General features: G+C 42.8%; 3 protein-coding genes across 3 annotated transcripts; 1 reads left to right on the forward strand and 2 right to left on the reverse strand.

Annotated features, from left to right (window-relative positions):
* Positions 1 to 2,934: 2,934 nt before the first annotated feature.
* LOC108136397 (zinc finger protein 510-like) lies at positions 2,935 to 4,722 on the reverse strand. Its single transcript, XM_017257507.2, has 2 exons — positions 4,486 to 4,722; positions 2,935 to 4,427 (listed from the first exon to the last, which is right to left on the reverse strand). Coding segments are annotated over exons 1-2 (1,383 nt in total). The 5' UTR covers positions 4,488 to 4,722; the 3' UTR covers positions 2,935 to 3,046.
* Positions 4,723 to 5,036: 314 nt separating this feature from the next.
* Positions 5,037 to 10,225, forward strand: LOC108136570 (trithorax group protein osa). The gene is made up of 3 exons (XM_041709889.1): positions 5,037 to 6,318; positions 7,156 to 7,714; positions 8,470 to 10,225. Exons 1-3 carry the CDS (start codon positions 5,695 to 5,697, stop codon positions 10,119 to 10,121), a joined length of 2,835 nt encoding a protein of 944 aa, XP_041565823.1. The 5' UTR covers positions 5,037 to 5,694; the 3' UTR covers positions 10,122 to 10,225.
* A 2,461-nt stretch (positions 10,226 to 12,686) lies between these two features.
* Positions 12,687 to 15,907, reverse strand: LOC108136608 (GPI transamidase component PIG-T). The gene is made up of 2 exons (XM_017257926.2): positions 15,565 to 15,907; positions 12,687 to 14,570 (listed from the first exon to the last, which is right to left on the reverse strand). Exons 1-2 carry the CDS (start codon positions 15,743 to 15,745, stop codon positions 12,811 to 12,813), a joined length of 1,941 nt encoding a protein of 646 aa, XP_017113415.1. The 5' UTR covers positions 15,746 to 15,907; the 3' UTR covers positions 12,687 to 12,810.
* Positions 15,908 to 17,286: the final 1,379 nt, after the last annotated feature.

Raw genomic sequence — 17,286 nt, forward strand, 5'->3', positions numbered from 1 at the left:
AAAGCAACACAACCAGCTCATATCTCAAAACCGCCTGCCCCGCCCCCTCGCCTCCCTAAAGGATAGTGGAAGAAGAAGATGGAGAAGAAGAAAAGCGGTAGCAGCTACAGGGGGAAAAAAAGAGTGAAAAACCCTTCAAAGCTTTTTGGCTGCTGTTTGTTTGAAGTTTTTTCGTTTTATTTTTTTTTTTCTACGCCTTTTAAGTGGCAACTACTTTGCACCTCTCGGTGGTTCACACGCACACCTGCCACGCCCCTCCCCGGCCAGCCGCCTACCTGCCACCGCCCATCACCCACCGACGCCCATTCATGTCTGTCTGTCTGTGGTGCCATCTCGTTCTAGTCAAGTGTTTTGGCCTTGAGTCGGTTACCTTTTTTCATATATATGTATATATATATATTTTGTTGTATTTTTTTTTTTGCACCTTGGCACACATGTTACACCTAAGAGAGGCCACAAAACACCATCTGCCCTTTTGCACAGCACACACACTGCGTATACGCAATTTATATAATCAAAGCCATTGGGGGCGCGCACACAAGAATGCATAAAAATTAAAATAAATAAATAACGTTGGAGAAATTCACGAAAGTTGCGGGCGAAAAGTTAAAGCTAAAGCAAAATAAATGTATGCAATTATTATAACATGGGGCGTTTTTTAATATTTTCTAGTTTTAAAACTCAATTTGCCAAACTTATGTACAAATTTTATGCAAGAGAAGAAGCTTAAAATATACCTGTACTAGATATAAAAACATGAAGAACAAAGTTTAAGTTAAGCTAATTTTTAGAGCAGAAAACAATGAAAATAAATAAATAAGGTGAAGAAAACTTATTCATTTCTCATGACGACCCGCATTCTGCAATTATTTGCTAACTTTATGTACAAATTGTATGCAAGAGAAGAAGTTTTATAAACATAAAGAACCAAATTTAAGCTAAGCTTATTTTTAGAGCAGAAAACAATTGGATAATGCGATGCTGTGAAAGAGTACGAAACATAAAATTAAATAAATAAGGTGAAGAAAATTTATCCGACTCGCATGACGACCCGCATTTTGCAATTATTTGCAGGCCGAATTGCAAACAAATTTATATAAATTATGGTGAAGGGGGGAGGCGGAGGTGGAGGCGGAGGCGGAAGGGCCAACGATTTATGGCATAAAATTTAATTTTGCGGCTTTTTAATCAACAGAAATCAAATGCAGGGCAACATTGTGAACAACTTATGATTTATAAAGCCCGCACATAATATTTGCGACCCCTTTATATTTCATCTTAACCCCTTAGCTTTTCTTAACTTATTTATGTTTATTTTTTTTTTTTGCTTAATATATAAATATTGACATAAAAGAGGGTTTTTTAAAAAAATCTAGAATATTAGAAGCAAAAAAGTATGCTACAAAGAATCAACAAATTTGAACTGTTAAGATTTTGCCAGCACCAATGGAAAAATAAAAATGTAATGATTTAAAGTTTATGAAACTAATGGCATTGTCGCGATAAAAAAAAATAGAATATAATGTTAAAGAAATACCCATTTGTCAAGCGGGCAGGCAGCGGGTTAATGTGCGTGTGGGGTGGGTCTGCAAAATGTGTGCTATGGGGTTAAAAGGGGTTAAAGGGGCTGCGGAAATGGGGGCTGCGGTGGCACCCAAATTGATGCATGTGCAACAGCACGTTCCGGCAATGCCACTAAATCCCCTCTAGGACAACAGGCGACAGACGAAAGCCACAAAAAGGGGCGTGGCATCGGATGGGAGTGTGTAGGGGTTTGGTTTTTGGTATGGGTTTGGGTTTGGGTTTGGGTTTGGGTTTATTTGAAAAAGCAGCATCGATATGTTATTTGCATGTGTCCAAAATGGGGAGTTTCGGGGTTGCGGGGTCGACTCGCAACCCAAGCAAATCCCGCGTGGCAACTTTTTGCCACGCGAAAACTTTCTCAGGCAAGTTTATGCATGAATAAAGTGAAAAGCTGCAGGCAAACACATGCAGAGGAAAAAAAAAATATAGATGATTTCAAATCATTAAAAAATTTGTTTAAATGTTGTTTATATTTATGCATGTCTATAGGAATCAGTATACTGATGAACATTTTATCGTAGTATTGCCTAAGCTAAAACATAGTTTTAGCGGAAATCATACAAAAAATTCATAGACACAGATCATGGTTATTCAAGTTTCTTAAATTATGTTTGTACATCCCTAGATATCAGTAAAAAACAATAAAAAATAAAGCCTTAGGGCATTGCCCATAAAATCCATATCATCAATATAATTAGTTTTACAAATCTTTTATTTTTACTGATATTATGCAATTTATTTTGTCTTGAAACTTTTCTGAATATCCTTTCAAAGTGTTAGCCTTCAAATTCAACTATGATTTTTCCTCCAGTGTATGCACTCAAACTCATTCACTTATGCACACGCAGAAACAGTTGCCACAGCGAAATAACAGAAAAAAGTCATTTCGTGTTCTACTCACATGCGCATAATCCGGCGAAAAGTTGCATTTTATTTAGTGCACACAAGACATGGCAACATATGTTGGCCCACTTCAAATTCACATTAGGCTATAGACCAGAATCTGTGGGGTTTCTCGTAATTACCGCTTATGGCAACATACACAGTTCAGCAAACTTTTAAAATTGGGGTCAACAAAATCAAGATTTATAAGTTCACCAAGCGATTGATTTAAATAAGAAAGAACATTTTTTTTATTCATATCAGCAATTATTTACAAGTGATTGAAGAAAATGTTAAAACATACCACTGCCCAAAGAATTTTTTTATTTGTTATTACAATATAAAATTGTAATTTAGCAAAATACGATACGATTTTTAAATTTTGTACATAACTAAATAAATTGCTAAAATTATATTGAAACCATAAAAATAAACTTCTTATATAGACTTTCTTATTACAATAAAAAATTTAAATATAGCCAAATAAATAACAATGAAATCATACAAATGATTTTCTTGTACACATTTGTTCTATTTGCGTAGAATGTGTGATCACTGATCACATCTTAGTGGTAAAAGATCATTTGTGAGTTCGCTGCGTATGACGCTTAAGAGAATATTCGGATCCAAATGTAGTTGAGCATGTGGAACACCTGAAAGTGCTGCATCCAGTGTGTGTTCGCATGTGCCCCTCAAAACTTGCCTTCCAAAGAAACACCCGCGGACATAGGTTGCACTTGAATGGTTTATCGCCTATGTGAATTCGGTTGTGTACGTTTAGCACAGACTGTGTGGCAAAAGATTTGGGGCACTTGGAGCACTTGAATGGCTTTTCGCCCGAGTAATTCCGAATGTGCGACTGAAGATCATAGTCTTTTGTGAAAGTCTTTGGACAGTGGGTGCATTTGAAGGGTCGAACGCCGGTGTATGTCTGAATATGCCGCTGAAGACAGGTTTTGCGGCGATAACTTTTCGTGCAATGGGTGCACTTAAAGGGCCTTTCGCCGGTGTGAATGGAGTTGTGTTCTTTGAGATACTTGGCCGATTTGAATCGCTTCGGGCAGTGGGGACATTGAAAGGGTTTGTCCTGCGTATGAACTATGATGTGTTCTTTGAGAGCGAACGAGCGATAATAGCTTTTCGGGCAATGAGGACACTTGTGCTTGCGAGGGGCCTCTTTGTGCTCATTATTATCCTGGACATCATCCTCGACGTCCTCAGTCTCTACTGCGTTATCGTACTGATCGTCTTCGTCCTCTGAAAGGTCTTCTTCAACTGGCTCGTTTTTCACCTGAATTAGGTCATCACCTGCATCCACTTCTTCAGACAAATCCTCTTCGAAGTTTTCCATCTTCACTTGGCACTGCAACTGGTGATCTTCTAAAGACCGTTTCTCTGGCAAATCTTCGATATTCACATTGGATTGAAACTGATTATGGTTTGAAGACTCTTCTTCTTTGGGGACTTCCATATTTTCTTGGCCTTGGAGGACATCATCTTTTGAAGACCCATCTTCTGGTAAATCCTCTATCTTAACTTGACTTTGGAACCGATTTTTTTTGAAATAGTTTTCTTCTGTCAAATTTTCTCCGGTATCATTTATATTTACTTGGCACTTAAATTGTGGGATTTCCGTTTCCTCGGCATTATCCGAATTATGCAATATGTTGCTGTTTTCTTTCCCCAGTAAATCTATATCTTTTTTGAATTGGCCGTTATCCTCTTGCTTGTAAAACTTGTAACTCTTCTCGTACTTTTTGATTATCCTAAAGGCACTTGTTGTTTCTTTTAGACAGGGCTTACAGATGGTTTCGGGAAGGGAATCCCCTACAGAAACCGGGTATCCAGTACACTGAGATATCAAATCTGAAATTATAATGCCCAAGTCGGGGGAAACATCGAATATGTTGACCATGATTTCGAAACTTCCCATGCAAGCCCGACATGTGTGCAGCATTGCCCTAGAATAAAAGCAGCAAAATAAATGCTTTTCACTGATTATTAAATATATATACTTACATCTTTTCATTAAATCATTTTATGGGACAAAACAAACGCATTTGTTTACTATAGTATTGCACTAGTCACCCTGTTGAATCCCCGCAACCAGTGCTGCCAACTCTTGCTAACAAAATAGCTAATAAATAGTAATAAGGGCTGAAAACATATGCCAAACACATATCCCTTCTAAAAATAATAATAGAAATCAAAAATTTTTAGTTAATAATTATCGTAACAATATGTTTGATTCTTTTCATTTTAAAAGCGCACTTCTAGGAAAGCAAGGTTAAATATTTAGCCAAACATGTGGGCCGATTGCTTGAGAGTGATAAACATCGAAAGTCTCTGCCAAACATCGATAGGACCGATATTATGAAAACACCGATGACATCGATGTTGGCATCGATGTTTACAATTTACATGCTTGTGGTGGGCTTGAGTTTTGCAGTTAAATGTTAGCGAAACGTCGAACTAACATCGAAATGTAAGCGAAACGTCGAACTAACAGAGAAGACGGGTAAGCATCGATAGGACCGATATTTCGATAACACAAATGTCGGCATCGATGTCCCCCCATCTCTACAAGAGTCGACGATAAAAACAAAAAAAGCCCGTGTAAAAGTGTCCGAAAATCGTGCATAGCGTCAAACAAATCGTAACTCGGGCAGCAAACTCAAGCACCACACTTTTGGGGGTCGCGTGTGCAGTGGCGATTAAATTTTCGGTAATCGCAAAATCAGCAAAAAAGAGGATTTTTTGAAAAACTCTCGCCCTTAACGCATTCCGTTTCGTTCACACACACCAACGCCGATGACATCGATGTTTGCCACCTCTAGCGTCGTTCCGTTCCTTGCAATTTGCGAAAAAGTGTCGAAAAATTGAGGAAAAATATGCTTTCTCCGAGTGCCAACTTTTGAGGGTATAGAACTGATCGATATAGCAGTAATTTATCCGCATAGCCGGCGTTTTTCCATTGGCCGCAACTGGAAAACTTCTCGTTTTCTTTTCCCCCGTGTACGTGTGTGTGTGCGTGCCGTTTGTCGTGTGCCCCTGTCCGTGTGCGTGTGTGTGATTGTGCTGGTGTGAGAGCGCGCGTGTGTGTGTATGTGAAGAAAACGCCGCACACTGCGAAAATTTTCCTTTCCCCAACGGTCTAATATAACCGCTAAAATTGTGGAAAAACAGGAGAAAACCCCTAAGCGGAAGAAGAAGACTGCAGCCAGTAAAATGTCTGCAGTTTATTCGCCGCAACCGCCGCAGCAGCAGCCGCAACAGCAGCAACTGCAGCAGCAGCAGCAGTTGCAGCAGCCTCCCCCGCCACAGCAACAACAACAGCAGCAGCAGCAGCAACAACAGCCGCCTCCTAATTCCGCCCCCAATCAACAGCCGCCAGGATCTGGAGTTGGTCCTGGCGGAGGGGGTGGAGGAGGAGGCGGAGGTGGCGGCATCCTGCCCATGGGAATGCAACAACAGCAGCAGCAGCAGCAACAACAACAACGACCACCCATGGGCGTACCAGGATCACCGGGGAGCATCATCTCGGGCGGCGGCGTCGGAGGAGGCGGAATCGGTGGCGGGCTAATGGTCACCCCACCATCCACACCACGCGGTGGCCAATCCAATCTTCAAGGAGGCGGCGGCGGTGGAGGTGGAGGCGTTCCGCCGCAAGTCAACTCCGCGCAGATACAAAAGATGCTCGACGAGAATTGCGGGCTCATCCAAACGATCCAGGACTTCCAGAGCATGGGCAAGGCGCAGGAGTGCATGTCCTACCATGTCGCCCTGCATCGCAATCTGGTCTACCTCGCCCAACTGGCCGATCCCGCCATGAACATCTCACAAATACTGCCGGTGGGTGACCCCTAAATAGCTAGAGTCCATAGGACTATAGGCCTAAGTAAACTATATCTCCATTATTATATGTTAGTTTCACATCATCTGTTTAAAGCCATTTAACACTGTATTAATTACTAAATTGAATTATAACCAAAGTTTAGTAGACAGTATTGCTAACTCATAGAAAATTACTTACCTTATAAAACCTATACAACTAAAATGATTTTACAAGTTTTACAAGCTGTACTATTTTTTAATTGTATGGAATGTAAACTTTGCCTTATTTTATTAGGAAAGGTTTTGAACAATATGAATAAATTAAAACAATTGTAAAATAAATTAAGCCCAAATTAAAGCGTCTCCCAGACAAAAGCACACATTTTGGCAAGTTTAAGGCTTTGTTTGTACTACGCAAGTTTTGTAACTTTAAAAATAGCAATTTTCTTTTTTGTATTATTAAACTGATTAAGTTTGGCCCAAATATGATAACTGTCAGTACATTTTCTCTTAATTATTATCAAAATAAAAACACTATATTCAACTTCTTATTTATCTAGTTAATTTCAATAAATTTAGCAGGAAAGTAAATATTGTTATTGTTTTGGTCTATAGGCAATATTATAATTTCTCCAGGTTTGCCCTTAATATATAATTAATAGACCAAAACAATAACAATATTTGAGTACAACATAAATTTGAACTTATAAAATGTTTTTTTTTTACCAGTATTTAAAAAGTTAAAAAGTTTTTGCTTGGGCGAAATATTTAATGTTATTTATTGGATAACAAATAAAAACTTATGAATATGTTATCCTTTTTGGACGTCTATTAATGCAACCTCTTTTCCCGCAGCCGCCGCACATCCTCCAAACGCAGGCGATGCAGCAGGGCGGCCAGCAGACGCCGCAAACTGGACCGCACGGAATGCTGGGCGGTCCGCCCCAGCAGCAGCAGGTGGGCCAGGGTCCGGTGCCGGGACAACCGGGCCAGGGTCCGCCCCAGATGGGCATGCAGCAGCACGTCGGTGGCGATCCCCAGGGACCGCCTGTCCAGATGCCACCCTACGGTGCCCAGCAGCAACAGCAGCCGCAGCCACATCCCGGCCTTGGGCCGCCGGGCGCCCAACAGCAATCTCAGCAGCAGCAGCAGCAGCAGCAACAACAACAGCAGCAGCAGGCGGCGGCGGCAGCAGCAGCAGCAGCGGCGGCAGCAGCCGTGGCCGCCGGCCAACAGCAACAACAACAAGGTGGACCGCAGGTCAGCCAAGCGGGTCCGCAGTCCCAGCAGCAACAGCAGCAGCAGCATCCCGTCTACCGCAACGCCCAGGGCCAGGGTCAACCGGGTCCTGGCCAGGGACCTGGTCAAAACCAGGGACCGGGTCAGTCCGTCATCAATCCAAATGCAGCGCCCAGTAAGTGTAATGTAACCAAGCAAGATGTAGCCCATGAAGAAGTAGCCAAGCAAGACGTATGCAAGCAAGATAAACCCAAGCAAGATATAACCATGCAAGATTTAACCATGCAAGATGTAGTCATGCTAGATGTAACCAATCAAGATGAAGTTAACACCATGCAAGATGGAGAGTCGTGGAGCGACTATCTCTTGAGGGAATTTGGAGCGGACACTTTGAAATTTTTTGAATAATCCGCCGTGATCTCGTTGGTTTTGTAAACTCTTTGTTAATGATAACAAATCAATGTATTTTGTTTATAGAAATGGAGTCCATGGTGTGGATGAACTATTTGTTGAATGAATTCGACCCGATTGCACTGAAGTTTAAACGAAAAATCCCTGTGATATTGTTGATTTTTTAAATCTGTTGCAAGCCATTTTATAAATATATAAAAATCAATATAATTCATTTGAAAATCATATGTAGACATAGACAAATATTAAATCTCTTTTTAAAATTTGTAGTATAGAAAACATCCTTAACTAAAAAATAACTAACTGAACAGGTTCCAGATACCAATTTGGCTGACGTGGTAAAAGACAAGTATAAAAGCAAAAATAATACATACTTAATTGTAATTTAATCGGTGTAATTCGCTAAGACAATTTTAGCCTTTTGAAAACTAAACAACTGCTTCTTAAATAGTTTTTGTTTAGTTTTCAAGAACCTATGACCCATAATCCATCTAATTTTGCCCAACTTCCGCCTTGCAGATCAACAGCGTCCCAACAATGGACCCCTGCCTGGACCCCAGAATCCACAGCAACCGCAGCCCGGTGGCCAACAGCCGCCCAACCAGCAGCAGCAGCAGCAGGGCGGTCCCGGCGGACCGGGCCCACAGCCGGGTGCCGGAGGACCCGGTGTACCGCCGCCCCAGAGCCCGTACCGCGTCAGCTATCAGCAGCAACAGCAGCAGCAGCAGCAGCAGCAGCATGGCCACTATCCGGGCTATCCGCCACAGCCGCAGACGCAGTACCAGCCGCAGGGCGCCTATCCCTACGGCCCGCCCACCCAGGGCTATGGTCCACCGCCCCCGGGGCCCCCGAATGCAGCCCAGGGTGGCTACCATCACGGTCCAGCCGGAGCGGCGGCCGGAGCTGGCGGTCATGGCTATCAGCCAAATGCCGTTGCCGGTCAGGGACCGCCGCCGGGAGCCTATCCGCCGCCACCGGGTAGCCAGCAGGTACCGCCGGTGCCGGGACAACAACAGCAGCCGCCGCCGGGACCACCGCCACCGGGTCAGATGTACGGTCCACCGCCCACTGGCGGCCAGCAACCGCCGCCGGGACCGCCGCAGAGTCAGTACGGACCGCCGCCGCCACAGAACTCCGCCGGTGGACCGCCACCCATGGGCTATGCGGGCTATCCGCCCAATCCCGGCCAGTATGGTCAGGCTGGAGCGGGCGGAGGACCACCACCCGGTGGCTATGGACCACCGCCGCCGCCCACGGGCAGCGGCCAGAGTCCCTACCAGGCCTATCAACAGCAGCAACAGCAGCAGCAGGCGGCCGGTGGCGGAGGAGCGGGTGCACCGCCGGGCAGCAGCTACCCGGGTGGACCGCCCACCAGCGGAGCAGCTCCACCACCGCCGCCGGGCGGTGCCTACAGCACCACGGCGCCCAGCCAAACGCCACCGCCACAAGGAGGCGTGGGCGGAGGAGCAGGCGCCGGCAACACCAATCCCAATGGACCCAACGCACAGCAGCAGCAGCAGCAATCGACGCCGCCGCCCCAGCAGGGAGGTGCTGGCGGTGGAGCAGGTCCCAGCGGACCCGGCGGTGCTGGCCAGCAGTATGCCACCGGGCCCCAGCAGCAACAGCAGCAGCAACAGCCACCGGGCGTTGTGGTTTCCGGAGTGGCACCACTGCCCACGCAAGTCCAGCCCACATACTCGACTCCGGGCAACTACAATCAGCAGCCCGGTGCTCCGCCGCCGCCCAATCAGCAGCAACAGCAGCAGCAGCAGCAACAACAACAGCAGCAGCAACAGGCACCGCCGTCCGCTGGAGGATCCGCTGGCGTGGGAGGAGGAGCACCCAATGCCCAAGGCAGCCAGCAACCGCCACCGAATGGCGCCACACCGCCGATGCCGCCGAATCAATACCAACCGGCACCGGGGGCACCACAAGGTCCGTACGGAGGACCGCCACCACCGCAAGCGTACGGTCCGCCGCCGCCGGGGAGCGCCTATCCCGGCCACGCCTACCATCAGCCGCCCCAGGCCGGCGGCTATGCACAATATCCGCCCACGCAGGGCTATCAGGGCTATCGGCCCGCCGGGGCACAGATGCCGCCGCCGGGAGCACCGCAAGGGCCACCACCCACCGGTGCATACGGTTACTACGGCCAACAGCCGCCTCAATGAGGAAGGGACAGCCTATTGCCGCCGCTGCCGCCTGGCTGTCTCCACAACAAGTAGTTCTCAGGCCGAAGCTGGACCGGATTCACAGGCTTTGCCATTGACAACAACAACAACAACAACAATATCCACTTGGAGGAGGATGTGCAGCGGGGTAATAGCATAACTAGACGACGACGACGACGAGGAGGAGAAGGAGGAGGAGCGGGCAATGGATGGACGAAAAAGATTGAGATATACTAGGCATTTGACTAAGAATTATATCAGAGCACAGAGGAGAGCAGGAGGAGGACTACGATTAGGGCTAAGTGTACGAACCGGAGAAGCTGAAGTAGGAGTAGGTTTACGAATAGGAGAAAGAGAGGAGCATAGGCATAAGCATAAGACTTAAAGTAGAAGAAAGAACGGCACAAAACGATTAGACGAAGAATTGAGGATACAAAATTTTGGGGTTCCCAAATAGAAGGCACAACCATTTTTCCTCGAATTCTGGTCAAGCTGACGAACTTAATGCAAAGATTTAATACAAAACTGGAATAGGTAGTAGAAGCATACAAGAAATCGAACCGAAACCGTAGATTCTAGAACAAGAAGAGCACACAGTGTGTGTGTAGTGCGTCTTGAGAGAAGCGATTTAGGATTTAAGTAAGCAGATTAGCATGCGCAAGCGAACAAGAAACCGTGTCCTAGGCCCAAAAAACCACACAAATTGGGTGGGTCGATTTCTAGGGAAGACAGAACAAAAACAAAAAATGTTCGGGTTCGGTCATGAAAGTCTCAGTTTCCATGTATTGTAAAGCGCTTTAAGCGAATCCGAAACAAAACTTAAGGAAACCCCAAATTGTAGGCAGGTTTTTGTAATTTTTGAAACTATTTATTCCGATATATGATATATATTTATAATCAGACCACGGCACTTTTAGATTTGTAATTGGCTGTGTAGTCTCTTTATCTTAAATACCTTAAGGGTTTTCCTAGAATTACCCCAAGTTTCTATTACTATTATAATGGTCCATTGATTTTTTTTTTTTTTGCAGTTTTTACTTATCCATAGCAATCGACCCATCCTAGTTATATATAATTAATTCTCTCTCTTAAGTAGGTTCCGCTCCTCTTTAAAAAACGATAATTCTAAACGATTTATACATATATATACTTAAGTGTATGGAACAGGACGATGAAGCAGCAAAATAGTGCATGTTTAAGCATAAATAATCCCCTAACTATTTAAAGAATTTTTTTTTATTTTTGTGTTCTTGTAGATGTCTGTTTTTGAAGTTCATGCATTTTTTGTGTAGCAATTTTACATTTTAATTATCCTCGGTACCCGTTTTCTTCCAATAGTTTTTTTGAAGTGAAATAATGTAATTTGTAAAATCCACATATATTTATACGATAAGCTTAAATTTACTATTTAAAGTAAAGCTATAAAAACTATAAATAGCAAGCGAAAATCATGAATAAATCTAACATTTAAAATAATTCAAGAAGCACAAAATAATATTCTATGAAGAAAAGCTTGGGAAATGTTGGAAATCATTGGAAATTTGACCAAGAGGATAACGAGCAGAGTACAGTGAGCACTCTCTATACAGATAAAAAGCAATGTCAATAATTGTAACAAATCCTTGAATAATTATAATTAATTCGGAACTATTTGACATGAAAACTGAAACTGAAACTGAACATTATTAGTAGGCACTGTTAATAATTATTAAAATTCTTTGCTTGCGCTGTAGAGTTCCAAATTGATATCTAAATTATTTATTAAATAAAGAAATTATTTAAGGTTAGCTAAAATGTAACCCTAAGAGAAGGAAATTATTTTGGAAACCGTTTTTGGGAGCTTCCTAGCAATGTAAAATTTAAATATAATATTAAATATATATTTCCTCAAGTTCCACTAGGCATACGATCTTTCTCGCTCTAAATGAGAGCTTGGCTATTTCTGCGCTGCTCTAATCCGATCTGATATAATCCGATTCGATATACCGTACCGTACCGATTACTTCATGATCCACATCGAGAAAACATTTAGATATATGTATTATATATCAAATAGCATTTAGAAATTTCTATTTTCGAAATGCAAAATAAAAAATAAAAAACATTGAAAAAGTTATAAAATCAAATATTGTGTTTTCATTTACCTCTTAGCTTTATTTTAATTGGGATTTAGTTTGAAAGTTTACATATTGTAAAAATACTTTTAATATACTTTATAGATTTATAAAGGAATATATGATAAATCATATCATTCTAAATCAAACACAAATTTTTCTGGATTTTTTTTAAAATTATATTAATAATTTTTATATGTATTTACCTTATTATCTTACACTTTTATTTTTGGGTTTCTCTTCTCAGCTTGGAGTAATATAAAAATGTATTTTTAAATTTATTGAGTGTAAGATCATCTTATTTTGGTGATTTCCTGAGACTTTCGAATTTTGTTTCGGGTCTTTGGTCTTATAAAAGTTTTCGAAGATTCAAAAATCAGTTTTAAAATTATAAACGAAACTTCAAATACTGTTTGCATATACCCCCGAATAATGCAGATAGTCCCTTTGATTGTTTTCCAAATCTCAAGAGAGAGTTTTACGAATACTTTCGGTAATTTATTTTATTGGAATTATAAAGGTTTTTTTTTTTTTTGGTGGGAGCTTATCACGACTCCCGTGGAGCTTATCACCTCTTAGTCCTGCTCCTCCTCCTCCTCGTCGAGATCCTCCAGCAGCGGCTGGTCACCACTCGCTCTTAATGATGTGGTGTGTGCTCTCGACGAACCCACTCCCGATCCCAATCCCAATCCCGATGATAGGGCTGCGTTTAAGGTCACTTCTTCTGAAGCTTCTGGCGGTACTGTTGCTGCCGTTTGATCGCCTGCCTTGCCGCGTCGAAAGATCTTGTTCAGGATCTTCTTGATGAAGTTCTTGGGCGCCGACGCCTGACGGCCCACAATGATCATCTTGGTGGCCACACTGTGGATGGGTCCAAAGGCCAGGGCCACCACCGTGCAGGCCAGACAGATCACATTGTACGGCATGCTGAAGTCGGGCGTGGGCAGCGACACAATCAGCGCCTCCGTGTGCAAACTCAACACATAGCTGGGTCGCGTGGCATTGAACGAGTGCTCGAAGAGATGCCCCTCCGGCGGCAGAGCGGTGTAGTTGCGTCCCATCGGCAGTTGGCTGGACACGATGGCCGCTCCGATATAATGGCCGTGATTCGCATCCGGCGGATACTCCAGCCACTTGAGCAGCAGATAATCGACATCGATGGTGATCAGCGCCGACGTCTGGCCGGGCAGCATGAACCCAATCTCCAGGTGCGAGGGCAACTCCCGCTGCTTGCCGGGCGTATAGTGGAGCAGCTTGAAGGGCAGCCGCTGGCGGCCGTACTCATTCACCCGCTGCGGTTTCCTTCGGATCGAGAGGGTGTGCAGGTAGGCATGCACATACCACGGCACCACCTCCTGCACCATAATGGGCAGGGCATCGTAGTGGGAATTGGTCACCTCGGTGACGATCCTGCCCCGCTCCTGCCCATGCCCCAATAGATATCGATGGACCGTGACGGGCGGCAGTGAGGGTCTGGCCAGATTACGTCGGCGATTCTCGCTTTTGGGCGACAACCAGGCCACATTGAACAGCCGTTCGCCGGCATCCCGGAACTGGTCGTGCATGTCGTAGACGGAGTAGATCACACTATGGCCACCGCGGATGCTACGCACATCCTCGTGCATGGGCGGCGGCACCAGTTGGAAGCGTTCGCCCTGCTCGTTGCGCTGCACATAGATCTTGGAGCTCGAGGCCAGCTCACAGTAGCCATTCAGTCCCATGCCGAACAGGCGGCGCAGTGAGAAGTCATTGTTGCTCAGCTCGAAGAGGCGCAGATCGTAGACCAAATTGGCGGTCTGTGTCAGCTCCACGATGCAGTTGTCCTCGTCATGGTCCTCGCACAGCACCCGCACCTTCAGGCCCAGCGAATGGTACTTGGTGTTGTGCACATGCCCAGAATTGAGGAGCGAGGCAAAGCCGGAGGCACTGCCGCAGGGCAGTAGCTTCTTCCATGGCGTCAGATTCTCCGTGCACACAATCTCGCGCGGCAACGTTGCGTATCGCACGAATCTCTGGCCATTGGCGGGCATGAATTGTGGACGGATCAAGTGCCGCGGTGCAATACTGTTCGTATTGTCAACGAAATTCAAGGAGGCACAGAGTACGCCGGAGAACACGTTGGCCAGCTCCTTCCACTGGCCATCCACGTTGCCATTGGTCAGATTGCTACCACTGAACCATGCCCACATCTCCGCCCCGCTGGTCGCCTCCACAATGGGGTAGCCCCACGTCTCGTAGCGCCACAGTCCCTGGGTCAGTCCAATGTGCAGCTCCTTCACGGCAAACTGCTGCAGCAGCTCCGCAATCACACGCGGCGTCAATTGGGTGTGGTAAACTGAAAGAGCAGACGGGGATGGGTTTCAAAATCAACATTTGTATGACTAGGCAGTGGATTATATACTATATTATATTGTTTCAAGTTTATTTAAATGGGTTTGCTAAACTGAAAAACCAAATAAGAAAGGTTTTAAAATCAACGTAGAACTATATCATTATGTAAACATTATAATAAAGTTTGGATAAATAAGGGCATTGGATTATATACTATATTATAATGTTTCAAGTAAATTTAAATGGGTTTGCCAAACTGAAAGAGCAGACGGGGATGGGTTTCAAAATCAACATATGTATGAGTAGGCAGTGGATTATATACTATACTATAATATTTCAAGTTTATTTAAGTGCGGTTGGTAAACTGAAAAACCAAATAAGAAAGGTTTTAAAATCAACGTAGAACTACATAATTATGTAAACATTATAATAAAGTTTGGATAAATAAGGGCACTGAATTATATACTACATTATAATGTTTCAAGTTAATTTAAATGGGTTTGCAAAACTGAAAGAGCAGACGGGGGGAAGGTTTTAAAATGAACAGTGGATTTACATATTATATTATAATATTACAAATTCCCTTACAAATAAGAAAGGTTTTAAAATCAATATAGAAAATTGCTATGGATTACGTACTATATCCTAATTTAAATTTAATTAATCCACTACGGATAATTAAGAATGGTAAACTGAAAGAGCAGATGGAACAGGTTTTAATATCAACTCATATTAGTTTATAATGTTTAAAGTTCAAGTAAACATTAAGTAAAAACAAAGTAATATTAATTTATGGTGGCCAATAAAATAAAAACAAAATATTGGGGCAGATCTCAAGACATTTAACCGTTAGAATGGGGGGTGGGGGAGCTACAAGTATCGATATTTCAAAATAGTTCACTGTAGCGAGCGTAAACTGTATTTTAGGGCTCCCCAATCACCGGTTGGTAGCAACCACCACACTCTGGAATGGATTGGAACACTATTGGAGCACTCACGATTATCCTTTTCCCCGTAATGCCAGCGGGTGGTGAACTGGAAATAGGTGTTGACATGGTCACCGGATAGTGGGCGAACCACCAGCTCCTCGTGGAATCGTTCGTCATCCTTTCCCAGCGAAGAACACGAACCGGCATTAAAGGCGACCAGCAACAACAAGACAAGCGCCTCCGGAAACATCCTGGTCCATCGGCCGTTCCAAATCCTTTCGCTCAACGGTATTAATTATGTCCACCGATGTCTGGGAGGCACTCGTTTAATATACAAAGTGTTTTTAATTGTTATTTTTATATTTATTAAAAACGAGGACAGACCGTATCGCATCCGTGAAAAAATACCAAAGAACCCCTAAAAAATATACTAAAATTACTATTGTTAGACTAGAAATGTACAGCAAAAATTAAATATCCTGAGGGTGGGTAATAGATAACCCCTTGATATAGAATAAAAATAAAATATATATTGCAACAGCTTTTTAGAACATCTTTTTTAATTTAACATAACATTCTCATCATGCTAATGACCAGTTAGTTTCCAGAATTTAAGCAAATACTCAAGATTAAATCTTGGCAATTACTGATTTTTAAAACCTATTTTTACTTACCTATTTTTAATGCAAGTTTTTTTTTTAGCTAACTGACTACTACTAAAATCTCTTATAATATTTATCGGAAATACAATGCTGTAAAATAGATAGAGATAAAATTAAGTTTTTAAATTGTTAAAAATTTAGTAGGCCTTGAGAAGTGTCCAGTCTAAGGAAATGCAAAATTTTGAAAACTTTAGTAGGCCTTGAAAAGTGTCCTGTCAAAGCAAATGACTATGTGTTTTCAGTCGATATTTTCATCTTGTCGGAAACGTATCAACTAACAGCAGAAAAAAAAAAACCGGGCGAAAAAAAAAAAGAATAGAAGATTTGCATTAGAGCCGTAGTGATCAAAAATAGTATTGTGATTAATATAAACCAAGACCACAACGATTTTGGAGGCACTAAGTGAAATCAAGAAATCTGGTCGTCCAGAGCTTCAAAGGTAAGTACGTTGGGGTATTTACTAGATATTAAATGTGTCAGCAATTTAAAGAGGTTTCTAGTGGTAATTACAAATCAAATCATCCAGGGTTACTCTAGATGTTCTTTAAAAATTATCTCTGGTCTGAATTGCTGAAACTCCGAAATTTCAGCAGTTCAGCAACCCAGAGGCTGCTGAAAATCCAGGGTAGTCGCTCTTCTACTAAAATTTATAAGACAACACTGGGTCAACATGAAATAATAACCAAATAAATGGCAATAGAGAAGTTTCATCGAATTTAAGCAAATACCCAAGTTTAGATCTTGGCAATTTATGATTTTTCAAACCTATTTTTACTTGCCTTTTTTTAATGCAAGTTTTTTTTTTAGCTAACTGACTACTACTAAAATCTCTTATAATATTTATCGGAAATACAATGCTGTAAAATAGATAGAGATAAAATTAAGTTTTTAAATTATTAAAAATTTAGTAGGCCTTGAGAAGTGTCCAGTCTAAGGAAATGCAAAATTTTGAAAACTTTAGTAGGCCTTGAAAAGTGTCCTGTCAAAGCAAATGACTGTGTGTTTTCAGTCGATATTTTCATCTTGTCGGAAACGTATCAACTAACAGCAGAAAAAAAAACCGGGCGAAAAAAAGAAAACGAATAGAAGATTTCCATTAGAGCCGTAGTGATCAAAAATAGTATTGTGA

Source organism: Drosophila elegans, unplaced genomic scaffold, assembly GCF_018152505.1.
Source record: "Drosophila elegans isolate 14027-0461.03 unplaced genomic scaffold, ASM1815250v1 contig_149, whole genome shotgun sequence".
In the NCBI taxonomy this organism is placed as follows: Eukaryota; Metazoa; Arthropoda; class Insecta; order Diptera; family Drosophilidae; genus Drosophila; species Drosophila elegans.